This window comes from Theobroma cacao, chromosome 4 (assembly GCF_000208745.1).
Source record: "Theobroma cacao cultivar B97-61/B2 chromosome 4, Criollo_cocoa_genome_V2, whole genome shotgun sequence".
NCBI classification, from domain to species: domain Eukaryota; kingdom Viridiplantae; phylum Streptophyta; class Magnoliopsida; order Malvales; family Malvaceae; genus Theobroma; species Theobroma cacao.
The window spans coordinates 18,057,515-18,076,445 of NC_030853.1; the positions used below are offsets into that span (position 1 = coordinate 18,057,515).

Below are 18,931 nucleotides of genomic sequence, written 5' to 3' on the forward strand. Positions count from 1 at the left end.
CTGCACAATTCATTGTTTAAAATCACTAGTTGATGAACCTTGAAATAATTTTGTTATTTTTAAAACTCAAACAATTAAAAAATAATGTATTCTCCTATGAAAGAAACATGAAAAATTTCTTTTATTCATCGATAATCAATTATATATATTATCTTTATTTTGATATAACCAAAATTAAAGACTTGACACTGTTCTTACAATGGTGTTTTCATCGTTGTATTATTAGTAATATCAGTATCTTTTTACAAATTTAGTGACACTCATATTGCATATTTTTCTTTATTTTTTCCGTTTTTAAATCCCAAACATCATTATTATCTTATAGATACAATTACTGCACATGTATATTTGTTTTTTATTTATTTTTAATTTATTTTTTTTAAATAAGAATAATTTATAATTTATTTTATTAAATAATTGATAATTTAAATATTAAATTTTATTTATAATTTAATATTAATATTTTATTAAAAGTTGGAATCAAGTGAGAGAAAGAGGAGAGAGAGAAAAATAATATTTTATACTAATAAAGTTGTAAATTTTCAAACTTGTAAAGGGTATTTTTGTTTTTATTAATTTTTGAATTTATTCCTCAACTATGGAATAGCTAATACCATGGGGGAGGGTGGTATTAACTATTCCTTGGTTTTGAAGGATTTTGAAGAATAGCCATTCCTATGGAATGGCTATTCCTTGGATCATTTTTCAACCAAACAAAAGCACAAAAATTCCTTGAGAATAAATGGGGAATGGCTTAGCCATTCCCCTAACCAAACATGCTATTAAGGTTTCCCTTCTGTACACTTTTTTCCTTCTCGTACACCTTCTAATAAATTAGCAACACATATCAATTCTCTGTCCAAATAGATACTTCAGGAAGCTTAGGAATTCAGTACCATGCTCCCTCTCATCGTCTACCTGGTGTCTCTGCATCTCCTCTTCTCTGTCACTATCGCTGGAAACTCAGCAGCCTACAGCCCAATTGATTATATTCTCCTCAGCTGTGGGGCGTCGTTAAATTCAATATCAGAAGATGGAAGGAAGTGGATCCCTGATGAAAAGTCCAAATTTTCTACCTCTAATTCCGTCAACTCTTCATTTGCATCCACAGCATCCCGTCAAGACCATGCTGTTACTCAAGTCCCTTACATGACTGCTAGAGTTTTTCGTGATATATTCACTTATAGCTTTCCGGTATCCCCTGGCCTCAAATTTCTCCGTTTCTATTTCTATCCGGTTAAATACTCTGACTTTGATGGTCACACTTTCTTCTTCTCTGTTACCGCTAATAATTACGTACTCCTGAAAAATTTCAGTGCCTATTTAACTGCTGAAGATGCAGATGCAGCGTCGTTGATCAAAGAATTTATGGTTCCAGTTTTCGAAACTGGGAAGCTAGATGTCATCTTCTCACCGTCAGCAAAGTCTTTGGCTTTTGTAAACGGTATTGAAGTTATTTCCATGCCAAAGAATATGTATGGAAATCACCAACAAAATTCTTTATCCTTCGTAAATCATGATCACGCTCCCTTTGATATTCCTAAAACTACGGCTTTTGAAACCGCTAATCGTCTAAATGTCGGTGGAGCAGACGTGGCTAACGTAGACGATTCAGGCATGTTTCGAACATGGAGTGACGACTTGCCCTACATCTATGGAGCTGCAACAGGAACTACTCCTAGTCGGTCTAATGTTACAATCGATTACACCGAAGACAACCCAGCTTATACCGCTCCGGATATTGTCTACAGGACGTCAAGAACAATGGGTCCTAGTCCAACAACCAACGAGATGTACAATCTCACATGGAACTTTTCTGTCGATACCGGCTTCAATTACCTCCTTAGGCTTCATTTTTGCGAGACTCAATTGGAAGTGACGAATGTAGGACAACGCGTGTTTGATATATACATCAATAATCAAACAGCTGACCTTAGTGTCGACGTGATTGACCAGAGTGGCGGTAATAGCAAGCCGATGCACAAAGACTACGTTGTGTGGATACCCAATGAAGGTCAAAATAAACAAACTCTATGGCTAGCATTACACCCTAGCGAAGCCGTTGGTTCAAAGTTCGCTGATGCAATCCTGAACGGTTTAGAGATTTTTAGACTCAACAAATCAGACGGTAGTCTTGCAGTGCCAAATCCTGAACCGAATTTGAGTCGTACACCGAACAAACAGTATCAAGGCTCCACTTTGAGGAAACAGAAAAAAGGATGCTCACTGGTTATGGTCATTACCATAGCTGTCTTGAGTGGCGCAATTGCTCTTTCTCTTATCATATGCTTTTTCATTTTCAAGCGCAAAAGGAAAGTAAAGGACTCGGCTGTTAGTGAACCAAAATCATCATGGGGGCAAGTACCCTGCCCATCAAACACCACCTGCACAACCAGCGTGTCCTTACTGCCATCTGATTTTTGCCGCCGGTTCTCCATCAGTGAGATGAAAGAAGCCACCTTTAACTTTGATGAGCAATCCATTATTGGATCAGGAGGATTTGGCCACGTCTACAAAGGTTTCATCGATGGTGGGTCGAGCACAGTTGCAATCAAAAGGTTAGATTCATCATCAAGGCAAGGGACCCGGGAGTTCCAAACTGAACTTGAGCTACTCTCCAAGCTACGCCATGTTAATCTTGTGTCCTTGATTGGTTTTTGTGATGATCATGGCGAGATGATTCTTGTCTATGAATACATGTCGCGTGGGACCCTTCGTGATTATCTCTACAAAACCAAAAACCCTCCGTTACCATGGAAAAGGAGGTTGGAAATCTGCATTGGGGCTGCCCGTGGATTGCATTACCTCCATTCAGGTGTGAAACACCCAATCATTCACCGTGATGTCAAATCTGCCAACATATTATTGGATGAGAATTGGGTGGCCAAGGTTTCTGACTTTGGCTTGTCCAGGGTGGGCCCCACGAGCATTTTTCAGAGCCACGTCAGCACTGTGGTAAAAGGAAGTATCGGATACGTTGATCCTGAATACTATCGAAGGCAGCAGTTGACTCAGAAATCTGATGTTTACTCATTTGGTGTGGTTTTATTTGAGGTATTATGTGCTCGACCGTCTATGATTCCAGGGCTACCAAAGGATCAAGTGAGCTTGGCTCGATGGGCCAGGATTTGCCATGCAAGAGGAACCCTCGAGGAAATCATGGACCCAAATTTAGTGGGGGATATTACACCTTTGTGCCTAAAGAAATTTGGTGAGCTTGCAGGGAGTTGTATCCGTGACAACGGAATTGAGCGGCCAATGATGAGTGATGTGGTTTGGGGTTTAGAATTTGCACTGCAAATCCAAGGGGCAACTGAGAGGAGCATGATGAATAGGGAAGATGAGCAGGTCACCTCCGGCCAAATGAGTCCTTTGATCTCGCATGGAGTCACCACCATAGATGATGATGACTTGTTTAGTGTTTCAAGTGGGCAAGTGCCTGAATCAAGGAGCACGATTAGTAGTGGCGGAAGGAGTGCTAATCGAAGTGACATTCATAGAATGAACTCTGAGAATGTCTTCTCTGAGATTATGAATACAAAAGGGAGATGAGATTAAAAGTGAACTTTGTTTAAACTTTTGTTCTCTTTTTTTCTTTTTCAACTAGTCTTCGAACAAGCTGCTACACGTTTAATATTTTTATATTCAAATATTATTAAAAATAATGTTAAAGTAATGTATATAAATAATATTTCAATTTCACTTTTGGTTATATTGCAATATATGGTTGTTTAATTGTCATTATAATTGTACAAAAATGATGGTAATAAAATTAAAACTCATTCAAATTGCTTGTAAAAATTGTTTTATTTTATATCTTTTTCTATGCTTTTTTCTCTCTATCTCTTTCTCTTTTATCTTGTCTAGTGATGTATGTCATCGTGTTATAATAAACCTTTTTTTTTGGAAGTGTGTTATAATAAACCTTTATTCTAAAAAAAAATAAGTTTTTAAAGTATCCAATTTATATAATTCAAATGATATTTTGGAGAGTTTGCCTATTATCTTATTTTTCTTATTTATTACTTGTGTTTTTACGTAAATCCCTTTGTATCAATCTTTAACACAAAAATTAAAACCTATTTCACTTGTGTGACGTGGTAGTAGTGTAAAGTTTTGCACTTCTTTATTGGTTCCTTTTGGAGAGATTTATTATGCTAAGAACATGATATTTGTTATCGTTGCAATTGAAATAATGTTATGTTATATGTTCCTACATGGACATGAATGGAAGGTAAAATAGTAACAAACAAAAATACCCTAAAGTTATTAAATAATTTAGCGTATGTATCTTGAGTTTTTAAATATGAAATACCTCGAAAAAATCTTTTACAGACAAATTAATTGCCTTTCTGTTCTCTCAACTTTGTTGTCTTATTTTTTCTTTTAGATTTAAAATGTCCATATGCAGAGGTGGCCCAATAAGTTTAAAGGCCTAAAGTGAAATATTCAAATGATACTTTTTTTATTGAAATTAAAAAGATTATTAAAATTTTATTCTTTTAGCTTTTTAAGATGCAAATTTTTTAATTAAACTTTCATAATCAAGTTCTTCTAATATTTCTTTTTCAATTGATAACATAGCCAATTTATTTAATATTTCTTGAGACATTATTGATCTTAAATAAAATTTTATTAATTTTAGTTTTGAAAAACTTCTTTCTCCTAAAGCAACACTTACTGGAATTGTTAACATTATTCTAAAAACAATATATGCATTTGGAAAAGAATCGAGTCTTTCTTATATGATTAAGTATGTCAATTATACTGTTTTCTTCCTGTATAATTTTTTTAAAATTTTTAACTCTGATAATAAATTTAAACCATCAATATTATAATAGTTGTTATATTTTAAGGAACATTCAAGATTAAGGAAATATTTTTTCAAATTATTATCATCTAATGACTTCAAACTTTTACCGCTATATAGAAAACAAAAAAAAAATTAGTTTTATATATAGGAAAAAAAATAGCTATTGGAAATCATTAAATGAGTTGATTGGAAATAATAGAAATAAGTGAGAAAAAAATAACTGTTGGAGATTATTAAATACATATGACTATTANATAAGTGAGAAAAAAATAACTGTTGGAGATTATTAAATATATATGACCGTTAGTTGATTGAAAATAAAAGAATATAGTTGAGAATTAATAGCATTATAAAAATAAAGAAGTGATAGAAAATTGAGATTTATTAGGCACATAATTAAAAAAAGTGAGAAGACAAATAATTTTATTAATTATTTTTTACTTTTATATTTTTTTAATTTTATATATTTTTAATATAATTAATTATATTATAATTATTTTAAAATTATAAATCCTCCCTAAATTGGGGGCCTAAAGCACTTGCTTGGGTAGCTTCACCCAAGGGTCGGCGTTGTCCATATGGCGACACTGATGCTGTTGTCTGGTATTACATGAGGTGTTCTCTTAGATAGATGCTGCAAATTTTATGTCTTATGTATTCATCTTGTCTTTTTCAAGTGTTTGAATTTGATTTTTTTTGGTGTTCGTGTATGGACAGATGCTTACTGTTTCTCTGTCAGATTAGTCTTTTTGGCCATTTCCTTGATTTTTCCAAGACTTAATTTGTGTCAACTTTCTCGTATGTAATAAAATATCATATTTTATCTACAGTTCTAAGCTCCACCCATTTCAACTATGGTTAGGGTTTAGATTTTTAAGCTTGAGTTTAGCTTGATCTGACTTGGAAAAATATTTTATTTACATGATATATTTAAATATATATTGAACAGTAATAAAAATAATTTTATTATTTTAATGACAATATACTATGTAAGTAAGAAGGCTTTTAAAAATGTTGGCCTGAACCTAGCCCATGAATACCTATATTTACGGTACTTGTATATATGTATATATATTCATAATTTTCACATGAATGCAGGCTGAGAGTTTTCCATTTAATTTAGTGTTGTGAAAATTACGAAATTATCTCTAAAGAGTTATCCAAGATCTTACCAAATTATAAGTATAAAGAAAGAAAGAAAGAAAGAAATCAAGCACACCACAATAACACAAGAATTTACATAGTTCGGTCTTTTAATGACCTACATCCACGGACACAACAACAGAGAAAGATTAACTAAGAGAAAAATCAAGAGATTATAAGAACAGTCTCAAACTCATAACCTTTATTCCACAAACACCCAAATCACTCTCTCTAAATCTAGGTGATGACTATTCTTCAACCCCATAGAATGCTTTTATAGTGCCAAATACAATAATCTTATCCTAATATAATTAGAAAATGTTGTTATAGTCTAACTAGATTTAAAAACTATCTTAACAAGGCATACTAATTTAATTGGAATTAAACAATTCTAATCATATTATAATTCAAGACTATCCTAACAAATCTCCACTTTAGGCTTGAATTCATTAAGCTCCACCTTACGAACCAATCTTTGCGTCACAGCCCAACTCTCGAGCTATGACCGGCTCAAGGACCCAATAGGCACAACCCACTAGGCCCAAGCAAGCCTTTTTATGTGAACTTGTACATTCGTCCATCTATCATGCATATCTCTTTATGATTTATCCTTAATAGGGTTCAAATGCCTATTTCTTCGAAGGCAATTCATAGAACCCAAGTACATACTCATATTGGCACCATAAATCGAAATATACATAGATAGTTTGTCAAATGTATCTTAACAATTCACTTTAAGCATATATGTGCATATACAAAGACCTTGACCGTCAGCAGAGTGACTCTGGGCATGGGTGCTAACATTTAGTGTCAAGGCGACCTACCAAAAAATAAATAAGAGGAAGCACCTTGGCCTAGGACTCTAACTACCTTCGAACCTGAAAACTAAAACATGAAGTTGAACATAATGAGTATAAACTTAGTGAGTGAACATAGGAAAGGAACAAGCATCAATACGAGAAGTTTTAAAAAACACGATGTACTTATGTTGAAAATAATGCAATTTAGCTTAATTTCTTGCCACAACGAAAATCCATTTTTGCTGCAATGAAAATCAATTGGAATGTATTTCTCAAATTTTAACATTCAATAATTAATGCAAGCACAATATAATTTTCATAACCTCTCTCTATATAACATGTATAACATACATACGACCACTGGCATCACCCCAACTCTCCCTCAGCTTATGTGCACTCCCACACAATACATAGCTGGGTCATCATCAGCTCATGTGCACTACTACACCGCACATAGTTGGGACATCATCAGCTCATGTGCACTACTATACCACACATAGCTGGGTCATAATTATCACACAATAGTATCATTCAATGTATAACATTCACATCAACATAATGTGGAAAAACAAGAATTTATCACATTCATATTTCACAACATAAAAATGTTTCATTAAGGGCTTGTTCCCATGCAAATTTTAAAGAAAAACCAACTAAATATCTCAAGTGGTTCAATGAAGCATATAATCATTTATCCAAAACATTTTGATGCAAGTTCACTCACCTTACGATAACGGGATGTTACATCGCTATTAGTTCGGAGGCGTATCTAGTTATTTCTACTTGCTGATCATTCATTATTTCTTTCGGCACGCTACCACAGTACACTACCTTTACTTTTGTACTTCCTAGCAACAATTCAAATTCAATATCTTTAGTGTACCTCATTTCTACTTCTCTTTTTCCTTCAATCATGAATCCTTATTCAACTAACTTATATCTTGGCACATTCTTTACCAAAGTGGCCTTTATCTTTTACTTGCGTAATTCTTTAGATTATGGATATCAGCAACTTATTTATGATTCTAGCACATATATAAATCTTGTCTAAGGATATTTATCAAGTTTATCCATCATTTCCACAATAATTACCTAGCATATGGCAGCAACTATAAATTTACTTCCATTAAACATTTTCTAAGTCTACATGTACCACCATCCTCATTTACATGTTGCCACCAAGCATAACATTAATATTCATTCATGCACACCAACATCCATAACCTTTTAAACCTTTCCTAACAACACATATCTGCACACCAAACTTCTAATTAATATAATTACCTTCCAACCATACCCATGACATCACAATAACACTACATATGCATACAATCATTCTCACAATATTAAACCTGTCATAGGCTTCAAATTGTAGCATTAACCTTACCACTTGGTTTTAGCTTGGATTTCACCCAACAAAATTCGTAATTTGCTCACACCCAAGGCCACCATAGCTACCACAAAATGATTCACACATTATTTCTCCAAATATTTAACCAACCATGAGCTTATAACACAAAAATCCTAACCTTATGTTTATTGAATCTTGAGACCCACTTCAATTACTCTTGAATAACTCACTGCCCAAGCCTCTCACTTTTCTCTCTTTTCTTTTCTTGGCCGATTCTCTCTATTTTTCTTTTCAAATGCATGGTGGCAAGGTGAAATGGCATGGGAGCATGAAAATGGCGTTGGGAGCATGAAGGTGGGGGAGAAAATATCTTTTGGCTGGAGATAAGAACCAGTCATGGGATAAGGATGAAGTGTCAAAGCTTCCTTTCGAAGCTTTGACCAACTAATGGTAAAATTATCATTTTGCCCTCCAAGGTTTTCACCCTTTTAAACTGTATCCTCCCACAATCTTTTAATTTCAATATCTTTTCATTTTTCTTCCTTAACACTTGTATCAATAAAATATCAAGTTTATGTTTTAACGCGGTATCACTGCAATATTTAAATATTTACTTACCCGCGCTAACTTTATTTAATAAAGACACACGAGCCCCATTAACGACATTTTTCTCTGAAACTTACTCGTTCTTCTTCTCCCTCACTTAGATTGACCATATACTCCTTCTTCATGAAAAATTTCAACACTGAATAAAATATTAATATTTTAATATTATTTTATTAATAAAATATTATTTTATTCTAAAAATTTTCACTTGTCTCCTTGGTACCCAAAATGTCTTATTATGTCCCGATTCACTCTTGAATCACTTTTTATCTCACAAATTCATCCTCAATAAAAATATTTTTATTTAATTATTATTTCCTCGCATGCGGAATATTTTATTTTAAACTATGCCTTTCACCCTTCATCACTTTTAAACACTTTAATTAACCTTAATTGGCATCCGATAAGCTTTATTAGCTAACATATCAAAGTATGGGGTGTTACACTCTGTTGACACCGTCACTATCCCAAAGGGCCTCAAGCACTACGAACACCTATTAAGTCCAAGCAATGCTTGAACTTTATCCCAGAAACTGACTTAGTCAACAAATTTGCTAGATTTTCATTTGTAGGTATTTTTTTCACTTTAATTTCTCCTCTAGAAACAATCTCTCGAGCAAAGTTACACTTGACTTGGATGTGTTTAGTTCTCTCATGAAACCTTTGATTTTTAGTCAAATGTATGTCACTTTGACTATCACAAAACACAAGTACATATACTTGTCCAAAACCAAGATCACTAGCCAAGTCTTGAAACCATAAAGTTTCCTTCACTGACTTGATCACAACCATATATTCAGCTTCAGTTGTAAACAAAGCAACTACTATTTTCCAACTGATTGTAGACCCTGAAAGAGTGAACACATATATAATTAGAGATCTTCTATTATTGAGATCACTAGTAAAATCTGAATTAGAGAAGCTAACAACATTACAACTACTGTTTGCACCTCCTTCACACACGAAGACAACATGAATAGTACCTTTAGGTGTTTTCACGAGCTTCCATGTTTGATTCCATTGTAGAGACTCAATCTTCTTAGAAGACTCGGCATATATAATTGTCTCACGATAAAAGTAAGGCTCATCAATCTTTATTTCCACAAATAAAACATAAGAATCAAAATCAATAATGATACAAGTAATGCTTCGTTGAGATACCAATTTTTTTACCTCTTACAGTTCATTCTAGATTTCACTATCATCCCGCACTGTCACAAAAGCATTGATTTCAAGCTCTACTTGCTTGCTAACTTCCTAGTCTGATGTGTTTACAATTTTGGACTTTATCCCACGAAGTAATGCAGACTTGTCAAAGGTAACATCTCGACTCACTATAAACTTAAGGGACCTACAATCAGTACACCACAACCGATAACCCTTTACCCTATATGCATAACCTAAGAATATGCACTCTGTCGACCTCAACTCAAGTTTACCATCACTCACGTGAGCATAAACAAGATAACCAAATAGTCTCAATATAGAGTAATCAACGGGTTTCACTAACCAAACTTTATTGGGAGTATTAAATTCAATTGCATTTTATGGAGGCCAATTTACCAAGTAGCAAGTCATGTTGATAGCTTCTATCTAGAATACTTTGGTTAGGCCAACATTAGAAAACATGTATTTTGCTTTCTCCAAAAGTGTTTTCTTCATCCACTCTGTAACATCATTTTGATGTGATGTTTTGATGATAGTGCGATGTCTAATGATTTCTTCATCTTTGCAGAACCGATCAAACTCATTTTTGCAAAATTCCAAATCTTTGTTTGTTTGAAAGCTCTCGATCCTTTTCTTAGTCTGCTTCTCGATCAATGTTTTCCAATGCGAAAAAGTGATCAACACTTCACTCATAGCCATCAGAAAATACGTCCACACTTTTTTGAAAAATCATCAATAAAGGTCCATATGTATAATGATTCACCTTTTGATACTATCGAAGAAGGATCCCATAAATCTGAATGGATGTAGTTAACTACACTCTTGGTTCGATGAGTTGCAGTGCTAAATTTCACTATAAGTTACTCACAGAAATCTAACTTCCCAGTGTTTTGACTAAATAGCAAACTACGTTTACTTAGTTTTCTAATCCCTCTCTCGCTCATATGACCCAATCTCATATGCCATAAACATGTTACATCATCTTCACGATCATTAGATGAGACCACAGAAATAGTTTCAATGACCGTGTTTCCAACTAGACAATAAAGATCACCGGATAACTTGCCCTTCATAATAGTTAAAGCTCATTTTGATACATTCAAGACACCATCTTAACCACTATATTTGTAACCTTTTTTTATCTAACAAGCTTAAGGATATCAAATTTTTTTTCATGTCAAAGACATGTTTCACTTTAAGTGTTCTTACAATACCATCAAATATCTTGATTTGAATTGTGCCAATCCAAACAACTGAAAGAGAGAAATCATCTCCTAATTGTACAGTGTCCACATCAACAAATTGATAAGTTGTAAACCAATCACACCTAGGACATATATAAAAGCAACAAGTCGAATCCAAGATCCATGTATCCATCAGGTTACCGTTGGTAACTGCAAGAACATTATCAGTTTCTTCAAAAGTATCAAAGTCAACTTCAACAACGTTTGCAGTATTCTCAGATTTGTTGAACTTTTCATCATCCTTGAATTTGGTACAGTCTTGACCAAAGTGCCCTTTTTAACTGCAATTCTAGCAAGTCCTCCCTTTTGCTCTAGATTTATTTTTTCTGTCTAAACCCTTCTCTCTATCTTTTCCTCTATTCACAACCAAGCCTTTTGCTTGATTATCATTCTAGATACTACCAACTTTATTCTTCAATTCTTAGAATTTAAAGATGTTTTTACATCCTCGAAAGTGAAAGTGTCTAGGCCATATAACATAGTATCCACGAAGTTTTCAAATGATGAAGGAAAAGAATATAAACGAATTAAGGCTAAGTCTTCGTCCTCAATTTTAACATCGATATTCTTTAAATCAAGAATAACTCTATTAAATTCATCAATATGGGTATTAACGGACGTACTTTCACTCATCTTGAGAGAATACAATTATTGATTCATATAAAGCCGATTCGTTAGAGATTTGGTCATATAAATACTCTCGAGTTTAAGCACACTACAGTAGCAGATTTTTCATTCGTGACTTTTTTTAGCACTTCATCAAACAAAGCTTTGAGAATAGCACTATGTGCTTTTTCTATAAGATCATTATGTGCTTTTTTCATAAGATCATTTTTCTCATTATCAAATAGATTTGAGGGAAAATGTTCTTTTCCCTTCAGTGCCTTCAGCAGTCCTTGTTGCACTAGCAATGTATGCATCATCTTACCACGCCATAGGCTGAAATCTTCTCTTCCATTAAACTTTTTAATCTCATACTTGGTTGATGAAGTTACCATTGCGAGATTCAAATTGACTTAAGACGTTGAAGCTTTGATATCAGTTTGTTCTCGAAATTACGAAATTATCTCTAAAGAGTTGCCCAAGATCTTACCTAATTAATAGACTAAAGAAAAAAAGAAATCAACCACACCAACAAGAACACAAAAATTTACGTGGTTCGGTCTTTTAATGACCTGCATCCACGGGTACAGTAACAGAGAAAGATTTACTAAGAAAAAATCAGGAGATTATAAGAATTGTTTCAAACTCACAACCATTATCCCATGTACACCCAATCATTCTTTGTAAATCTAGGTGATAACTATTCTTCAACTCCATAGGATCTTTTATAGTGCAAAATATAATAATTTTATCTTAATATAATTAGGATATGTTGTTTTTGTCACAGCCTAAATTTTTGGGCCATGATCGACGCATGGGCTCAATGGGCATAGCCCACTAAGCCCAAGCAAGCCTATTTATATGACTCCATTCATCGATTTCATCACTCGTTCTTACAACCGTATTTCATAATTCTTATCAACAAGTATTTCAATACTTTTCCATCGAAACCATATGTTCACATTTATGATTCAAAATAATTTCATTCGTGCCATCTCGTAGTGGTAACATTAATCAACATAAACGTATATTGCTTAAGATATATATATATATATATATATATATATATTTATCATCATAATGAAATGGTACATGAATCAATAACAACCACATATCACAACATAAAACCATTTAGCAAAAGCTTGTTCCCAAGGCACTTGTTTTAAGATAAAGTTGTACAAAATCATTCAAATGCTTTGTACAAAACAGTCACATTCCCAATATGATTTTGAAATGCAGTTCACTCACCTGATAAAACTAGCACCAACAAGGTCCTAATCTAAGTAGTCCTGAAATACCATTAAAACCTATATTTATCAATAAACCATAACAATCTCAATTAAGTTGTAAATTAAATCTAATAATTCTAATGAATTTATAATAGACAATCTACCCTCTAACCTAACATTTAACCTAAGTCTCTAGTCTAATTCACAAACCCATTTGGCCAACTACTCCAATTTAAATTTTGTTACCTGGATGAGTTTAGAGGCATGAAGATCAACCAAAAACCTAATTTTTCCAAGAAAAATAATTTGAAGAAATTAGAGAATAAATATGAAAATATAACCATAAATACAAAAATTCCAAAAGTTGGAAATATATACCTATCAACCCTGAAAATGAAGATTTGAAGTCAAAAATCCTAGTGCTGTTGAATGTGAAGTAAAAATAGAAAATATAAGAAACAATGAGAGATTTTTCTCTCTCTCTCTTAGGGTTTAGATGTGCTGGAAATTGGGGTTAGAAGTTGCAAATTCAGTGCCCAAGAAATTAGGAGAAGGAAGGATTAGGAAAAGAAAAGAAATAAAAAGAAAACAAGGAAAAATCACATGAAAAATTTGATTTTCATGGAGGTGGAATGAAAAATGGCATTGGATGGGTGAGGAAGAAGAAAAAGTTGCTGGAAGCTTGAAGAATCTGCTGGAAATTTGAAGAAGTTGCTAGAAACTTGGATCTTTATGCCTTATATTTATCCATTTTCTTACGTAATTACCAAAATACCCTTAACAAGGTCATTTTGTCTTCTTCCTATCTTTTGTGCAATCTTTTTATTCTTTTGACACTAGGACAAGGTCCACAATGATCTAACTACTCGATTTTATGAAAACTTAAAATTTTGACTCGATGTGCAAAATGACCATTTTGCCCTTACAGTGGAAATTATCATTATTTTTATTTTTCTCATTTATTTACCATCATAAACATCATTTATTCATTCCTTAGGCCTATTTAGATCTTAATAGCATATAAAAAAAACCCACTCGTAGGAGCCTACCAAGAGAAATTACGAAATTATCCCTAATCCGCATTATCACGTCTACTTCTAGTTACGTGTTTATAAAGGTTGAGATTTCATAGGTTCACTTCTGAATTACCCTTTTAACTTAGTAATCAACCTCAATTGGCATCCGTAAACTTTATTAGCCACCGTATCAAAATACAGGGTACTGCATTCTCCCCCACTTAAAATGAATTCGTCCTCAAATTCAAATCGACGTAGGGTGAATAATCAAAGTTCTAAAGTTCTGTCACATCACTCTCGTCAGGCATTCTTAACATAGAATCTTGGTTTATGCATCATATTGACTTCCAATCTTATAGAAAACTCGACAATGTCATAGTATGTAGTTATGTGTACTACTCTTGTTGGATCAAAATAATATCATTCTTTATCTTATGAAGAGAATTCAAATATGATATTAACTCTGGTCACACCTCAATCAAATCATCCTTAAATCATCAATCATGCATGTTTACTTAACCATCCTTAACTCCTCTACCTTGCTCCTTTATCAACCCTTCCAATATTCAAGCATCTATTCCACCATTGACTATGGGTTTAATTTGTCAATCAATCTCTATTTCATTTTTTTTTTCATTCTCCCATACAAATTCCATTTAAGCATTTCACACTACATAAGGATCAAACGCTCTTTATTCATTTCATTTATGTTTTAATATCAAAGATGATTCAAATCTAATAACCATTAGTCATCATATTCCCAAAAACAAACTCCAATACTTTCATGATCGAGTGCTCACTAGATAAATCTCAACTTATACCACAAGGTATTTTAATAAATCATGACATTCCACATACTCTCTTATAATCTTAACCAATCTCTTTAATCAATAACTCAACCTTTCAAGATTAAAGTTGCTCAAATTTTCCCTTTAAAGTTCCTTTCCAACTCTCATTTTGATTACTAATCATTTCTATATTTCCAATGTCATAGCTAATTTGCTCGTCATCAATCACCCACAACATATCTAACTTGATATTTCTCAAATTTACTCCAAATATTAAATCTCATGGCCTCATTAGTTTATCAATCTGAGGATGAAATTAGACATTAATCTTTCCTTAAGTACAGTTTAAAATCAAGGAATCATTTACTAAGACCTTTCTGAAATTAACTTCTTTCAGCCTTTTTTACCTTAGAAAATTAAATCCATCATCCTTTATTATGAATCATGGGCTTTATGCTAATCAAGGTAGATTTCACACTGTTAAGGGCACAAATTCAAGTGCACACCTTCACGCATAAGCTATAAACTTTTCTCCACATCTTTATATATCAAAACTATATATATTGAAGCTATACCAAAACAGATACATCATTTTCCATTGCCCCTTAGGATATTAAATTCATGTCATACTTCTCTAGTTGTGTACTTCATAATAACCTAACAATTTCTAGCTCACAGTTAAGTTAGTTTATATGTCAAGCCTCTCAGGCTATATTAAAACACCAAATTTTATCATGATATAATAGAATTTGATGAACTCATACCAAAAGTATAAACACTTACTTTTAAGCTAACAACAGTATCATCCACTTGTTCACTACCAAAATCAAAGATAAATTTTCTTAATCATTGTCTAGCACTATAACCGTTGATAGAATATCATCATCGAATCAAATTATAACTAACTCCGCATGAGCTTTTATACTAATATGCAACATATATATCCATACATATATATTTCCAAAAATTTTAACTTCAAATAGCCTTAGGCATATCAAGCCTAATAAGCCATCTGTAAAATCAAAATAACCAACAATCAAGTTTAGAGTCATTTCTTCTCTTAGTTGGTTAGATCATGCTCATCATTTGTGGTGAATTCACAAAGCTGATTTCAATATTCCATTCTCATACAAGAGTCAACCACTAATTGACACCATCTCCAAACACCAAGTGTTTTATAAGTCGATTTTCTTAGTCAAAATTTATATTGTAGTATTCCATCTCTAGGTCATGTCTCATTACCAAATCTTTATTTGTATATGAGTACTTGAATTCTCAAATCATCATCTCTTTTCCCAAGTAGATCTCTACGAATCCAATTGTGTACTTTTATTCCCTCACCAAGGGTAATATCGATTAACTAAAGCATATCACCATTATTCACTAAGCATTTAAAGCACAGTTCAATCTTTGCTTAACTTTATTTGGTACTCTACCTTGATAACTACTCAACATGAAATGAAACATGTGAGGGAAGCACTTTTTACTATTGTATGCTTTACCTCCACAAGTGTATCAAGACCATATCATTATCGGGTCTATGTAATGGCAAGGTAGTCATTACCTCAAACCAACATTCCCAAGCATTCTTAGACTTGTAGCGTACCTTGGTGCTACGTGACATATCAGTCACGAGCATTAACATCACTATAAAACTATTAGCTCCTCGAGCTTTAATGTTTTCTCATTGTGAAAAATCTTTTGAATTTACCTCATCAGGGTATTCACAAGGTGGATACATGTTCGTAATTTACAGTTCAATGCCTAAAGCAGTGAACACAATCTCATCATTAAAGTTCTACCCTTATCTATCAATCAAGCTCCCTTACACATTTACCTATACATTGTTAGGTTACTCACAAGCCACTCATGGCCATCCAAATTTTGACTTCTTATAGCAAGTCAAGCTAATATATTCTCTTATGCATTTTCCATACACTTCCAAATCACTTAAACACTTTCTTTAATAGGGTTTCATTGAGAATTTAATCAATCAAAGGCTTATCTTCAAAGCCACTCATAACTTTAATCGTTCATTGTATGTCCGATAACACTTTAGCTCACTGACCCCACTGGGCATTATTTTAAAATCTCCCAAGGTATTTGTGTTCTTAGTTCGGATCATACTATCTAACTTAGTATAATTGCATTAATTATCCTTAAGCTCTTTATGCTCAGCATATCAACATCCATATCTCCCTCCCCATTCATGTTATTGACCTTTTTAAGGTATATGTGGCTTTTCAACCTTTCACAATACATTCCACATTTATGCCAAGGCACTCTCAATCTCATGCCAAGCCTATTGTCATGTAACCATAAATCAGGTAAACTCCCCTATGGGATATCTCTTTCCATATGATGCATGGGGATCACAAGAAGTACAACTCCAAGTGTATGCCTACATATTGATAATCTCCATATATTTTGCGATCATGGAAATCACAATATGCAAAACTAACTTTCTATCACAAGTTTGTGATCGGAACATTAGTCTCTACATATCTCACTTTGGACATACTTCACCACTAACATTCATATACCTTTACCACAACGTTCAGTGCAATTTGATTAAGTAAGGATCTCCAAATTTACTCTTAGGTACTCATATATCAAATTGTACACTACTTAGTGTTAAGATCTTGGTTGTACTCATCAATTCTCAGCCAATTACATCCATAAGGCAAACAATTCACATAAATTTTTTTGTATCTTGCCTTTGCAGCTATAAGATCAAAATTTCTTAAGCTTAGGGTGCAGAAGCTTCCTCTTAGAGCATATCTGAAAATCCACATGTTTTAAGTCCCTTAGCTTTGGAGAAATCACATTCAAGACTAATCATTTACATCATAGGTTGCATATTGAACCAAAAATATTTTTAAATTGACCTTTAAAGCCATTCATATATCGATCTTAGTATAGAACTCCATATGGCACTTAGACTAAATTTGTCATTTCCATGATATTTAATTTCAAACTGCTAAATCACATCTAGTCCTTTAATCCTTTGGCTTCACACTAAGCATAGCAAAATTCAAGCTCATCCTTAGAGTATATCATGTACTAGCCTTTTACTTCATGACCATACATCAATTATAATAATCAGTGATTTTCGCCCTTAAGCTAATTTATGCAATTATAACCATAAATCACAATAATTCAATTCAAGCCTTGGAATCTCACAGTTACTTAATTAGAATCAAAACCAACCCCATTTAAACTACTATACACATATTCAACACTTATACATTTATAAAATATTTCAAAAGCCCACACCATTTCTATAGGGGCATGTCAAGCTCAACTAACATAGTGCATTTACCTCAGTGCACATAACGCTGGTTTACACTTTCCTCGATATTTAATTTTATAAACCTCAAGCGAGTCATAACATTCACTATTCATTCTAGTCAAATACTGCTCTTATTACCATTATCGTACGTCCTCCCTATATTGACCTCAAATACAATCCATAGTCTCTAAATTTTTTTAAGTTTTTTTTTCCTTGATAACCATGGGTTCAAATCATAATTCCACTAAAGGAATAAATTATTACGGACCTAACAATCTAGCTCCACCTTCCTCCATCCTTAGTCAGAGGAATATGTCATTATATTGACCTTTCATTAAGAGCATTTGCTTAAAAATCTTTCCAATAATGGTTTGTGTCTCGGGTGGCATCTCAAACCGGAGCAATGATACCATTTATGCCCTTTACATGACAATAGCAAAAGGGCAGGTTACTAGAAATAGGAGTTCATATAGCCTCTTGTCTATGATTTGTGCTGCAGTTATAAACCATAAACAAGACTCTCCATTAACTCCGACAACTTCGCTGACAGACACAAAGATCCCTAGGGCTCGACTAAACCTAGAGCTCTGATACCACCTTTGTCATAGCCCAAATTTTCGAGCCATCACTAGCGCATGAGCCCAATGGGCATAGCCCAAGCAAGCCTATTTATGTGACTCCATTCATCAATGTCATCACTCATTCTTACAACCGTATTTCATAATTCTTATCAACAAGTATTTCAATACTTTTTCATCGAAACCATATGTTCACATTTATGATTCAAAATAATGTCATTTGTGCCATCTCGTAGTGGCAACATTAATCAACATAAACGTCTATTACTTAAGATATATATATATATATATATATATATAT

General features: G+C 33.3%; 1 protein-coding gene across 2 annotated transcripts; it reads left to right on the top strand.

The window, feature by feature from the left end:
* Positions 768-3,702, top strand: LOC18601723 (receptor-like protein kinase FERONIA). 2 transcript variants are annotated; one of them, XM_018119269.1, is made up of 2 exons: positions 1,104-1,194; positions 1,317-3,702. In XM_018119269.1, exon 2 carries the CDS (start codon positions 1,369-1,371, stop codon positions 3,550-3,552), a length of 2,184 nt encoding a protein of 727 aa, XP_017974758.1. In that variant the 5' UTR covers positions 1,104-1,194; positions 1,317-1,368; the 3' UTR covers positions 3,553-3,702. The 2 variants fall into 2 exon arrangements, with proteins under 2 accessions (XP_017974757.1, XP_017974758.1); XM_018119268.1 differs by having other exon boundaries at positions 768-3,702.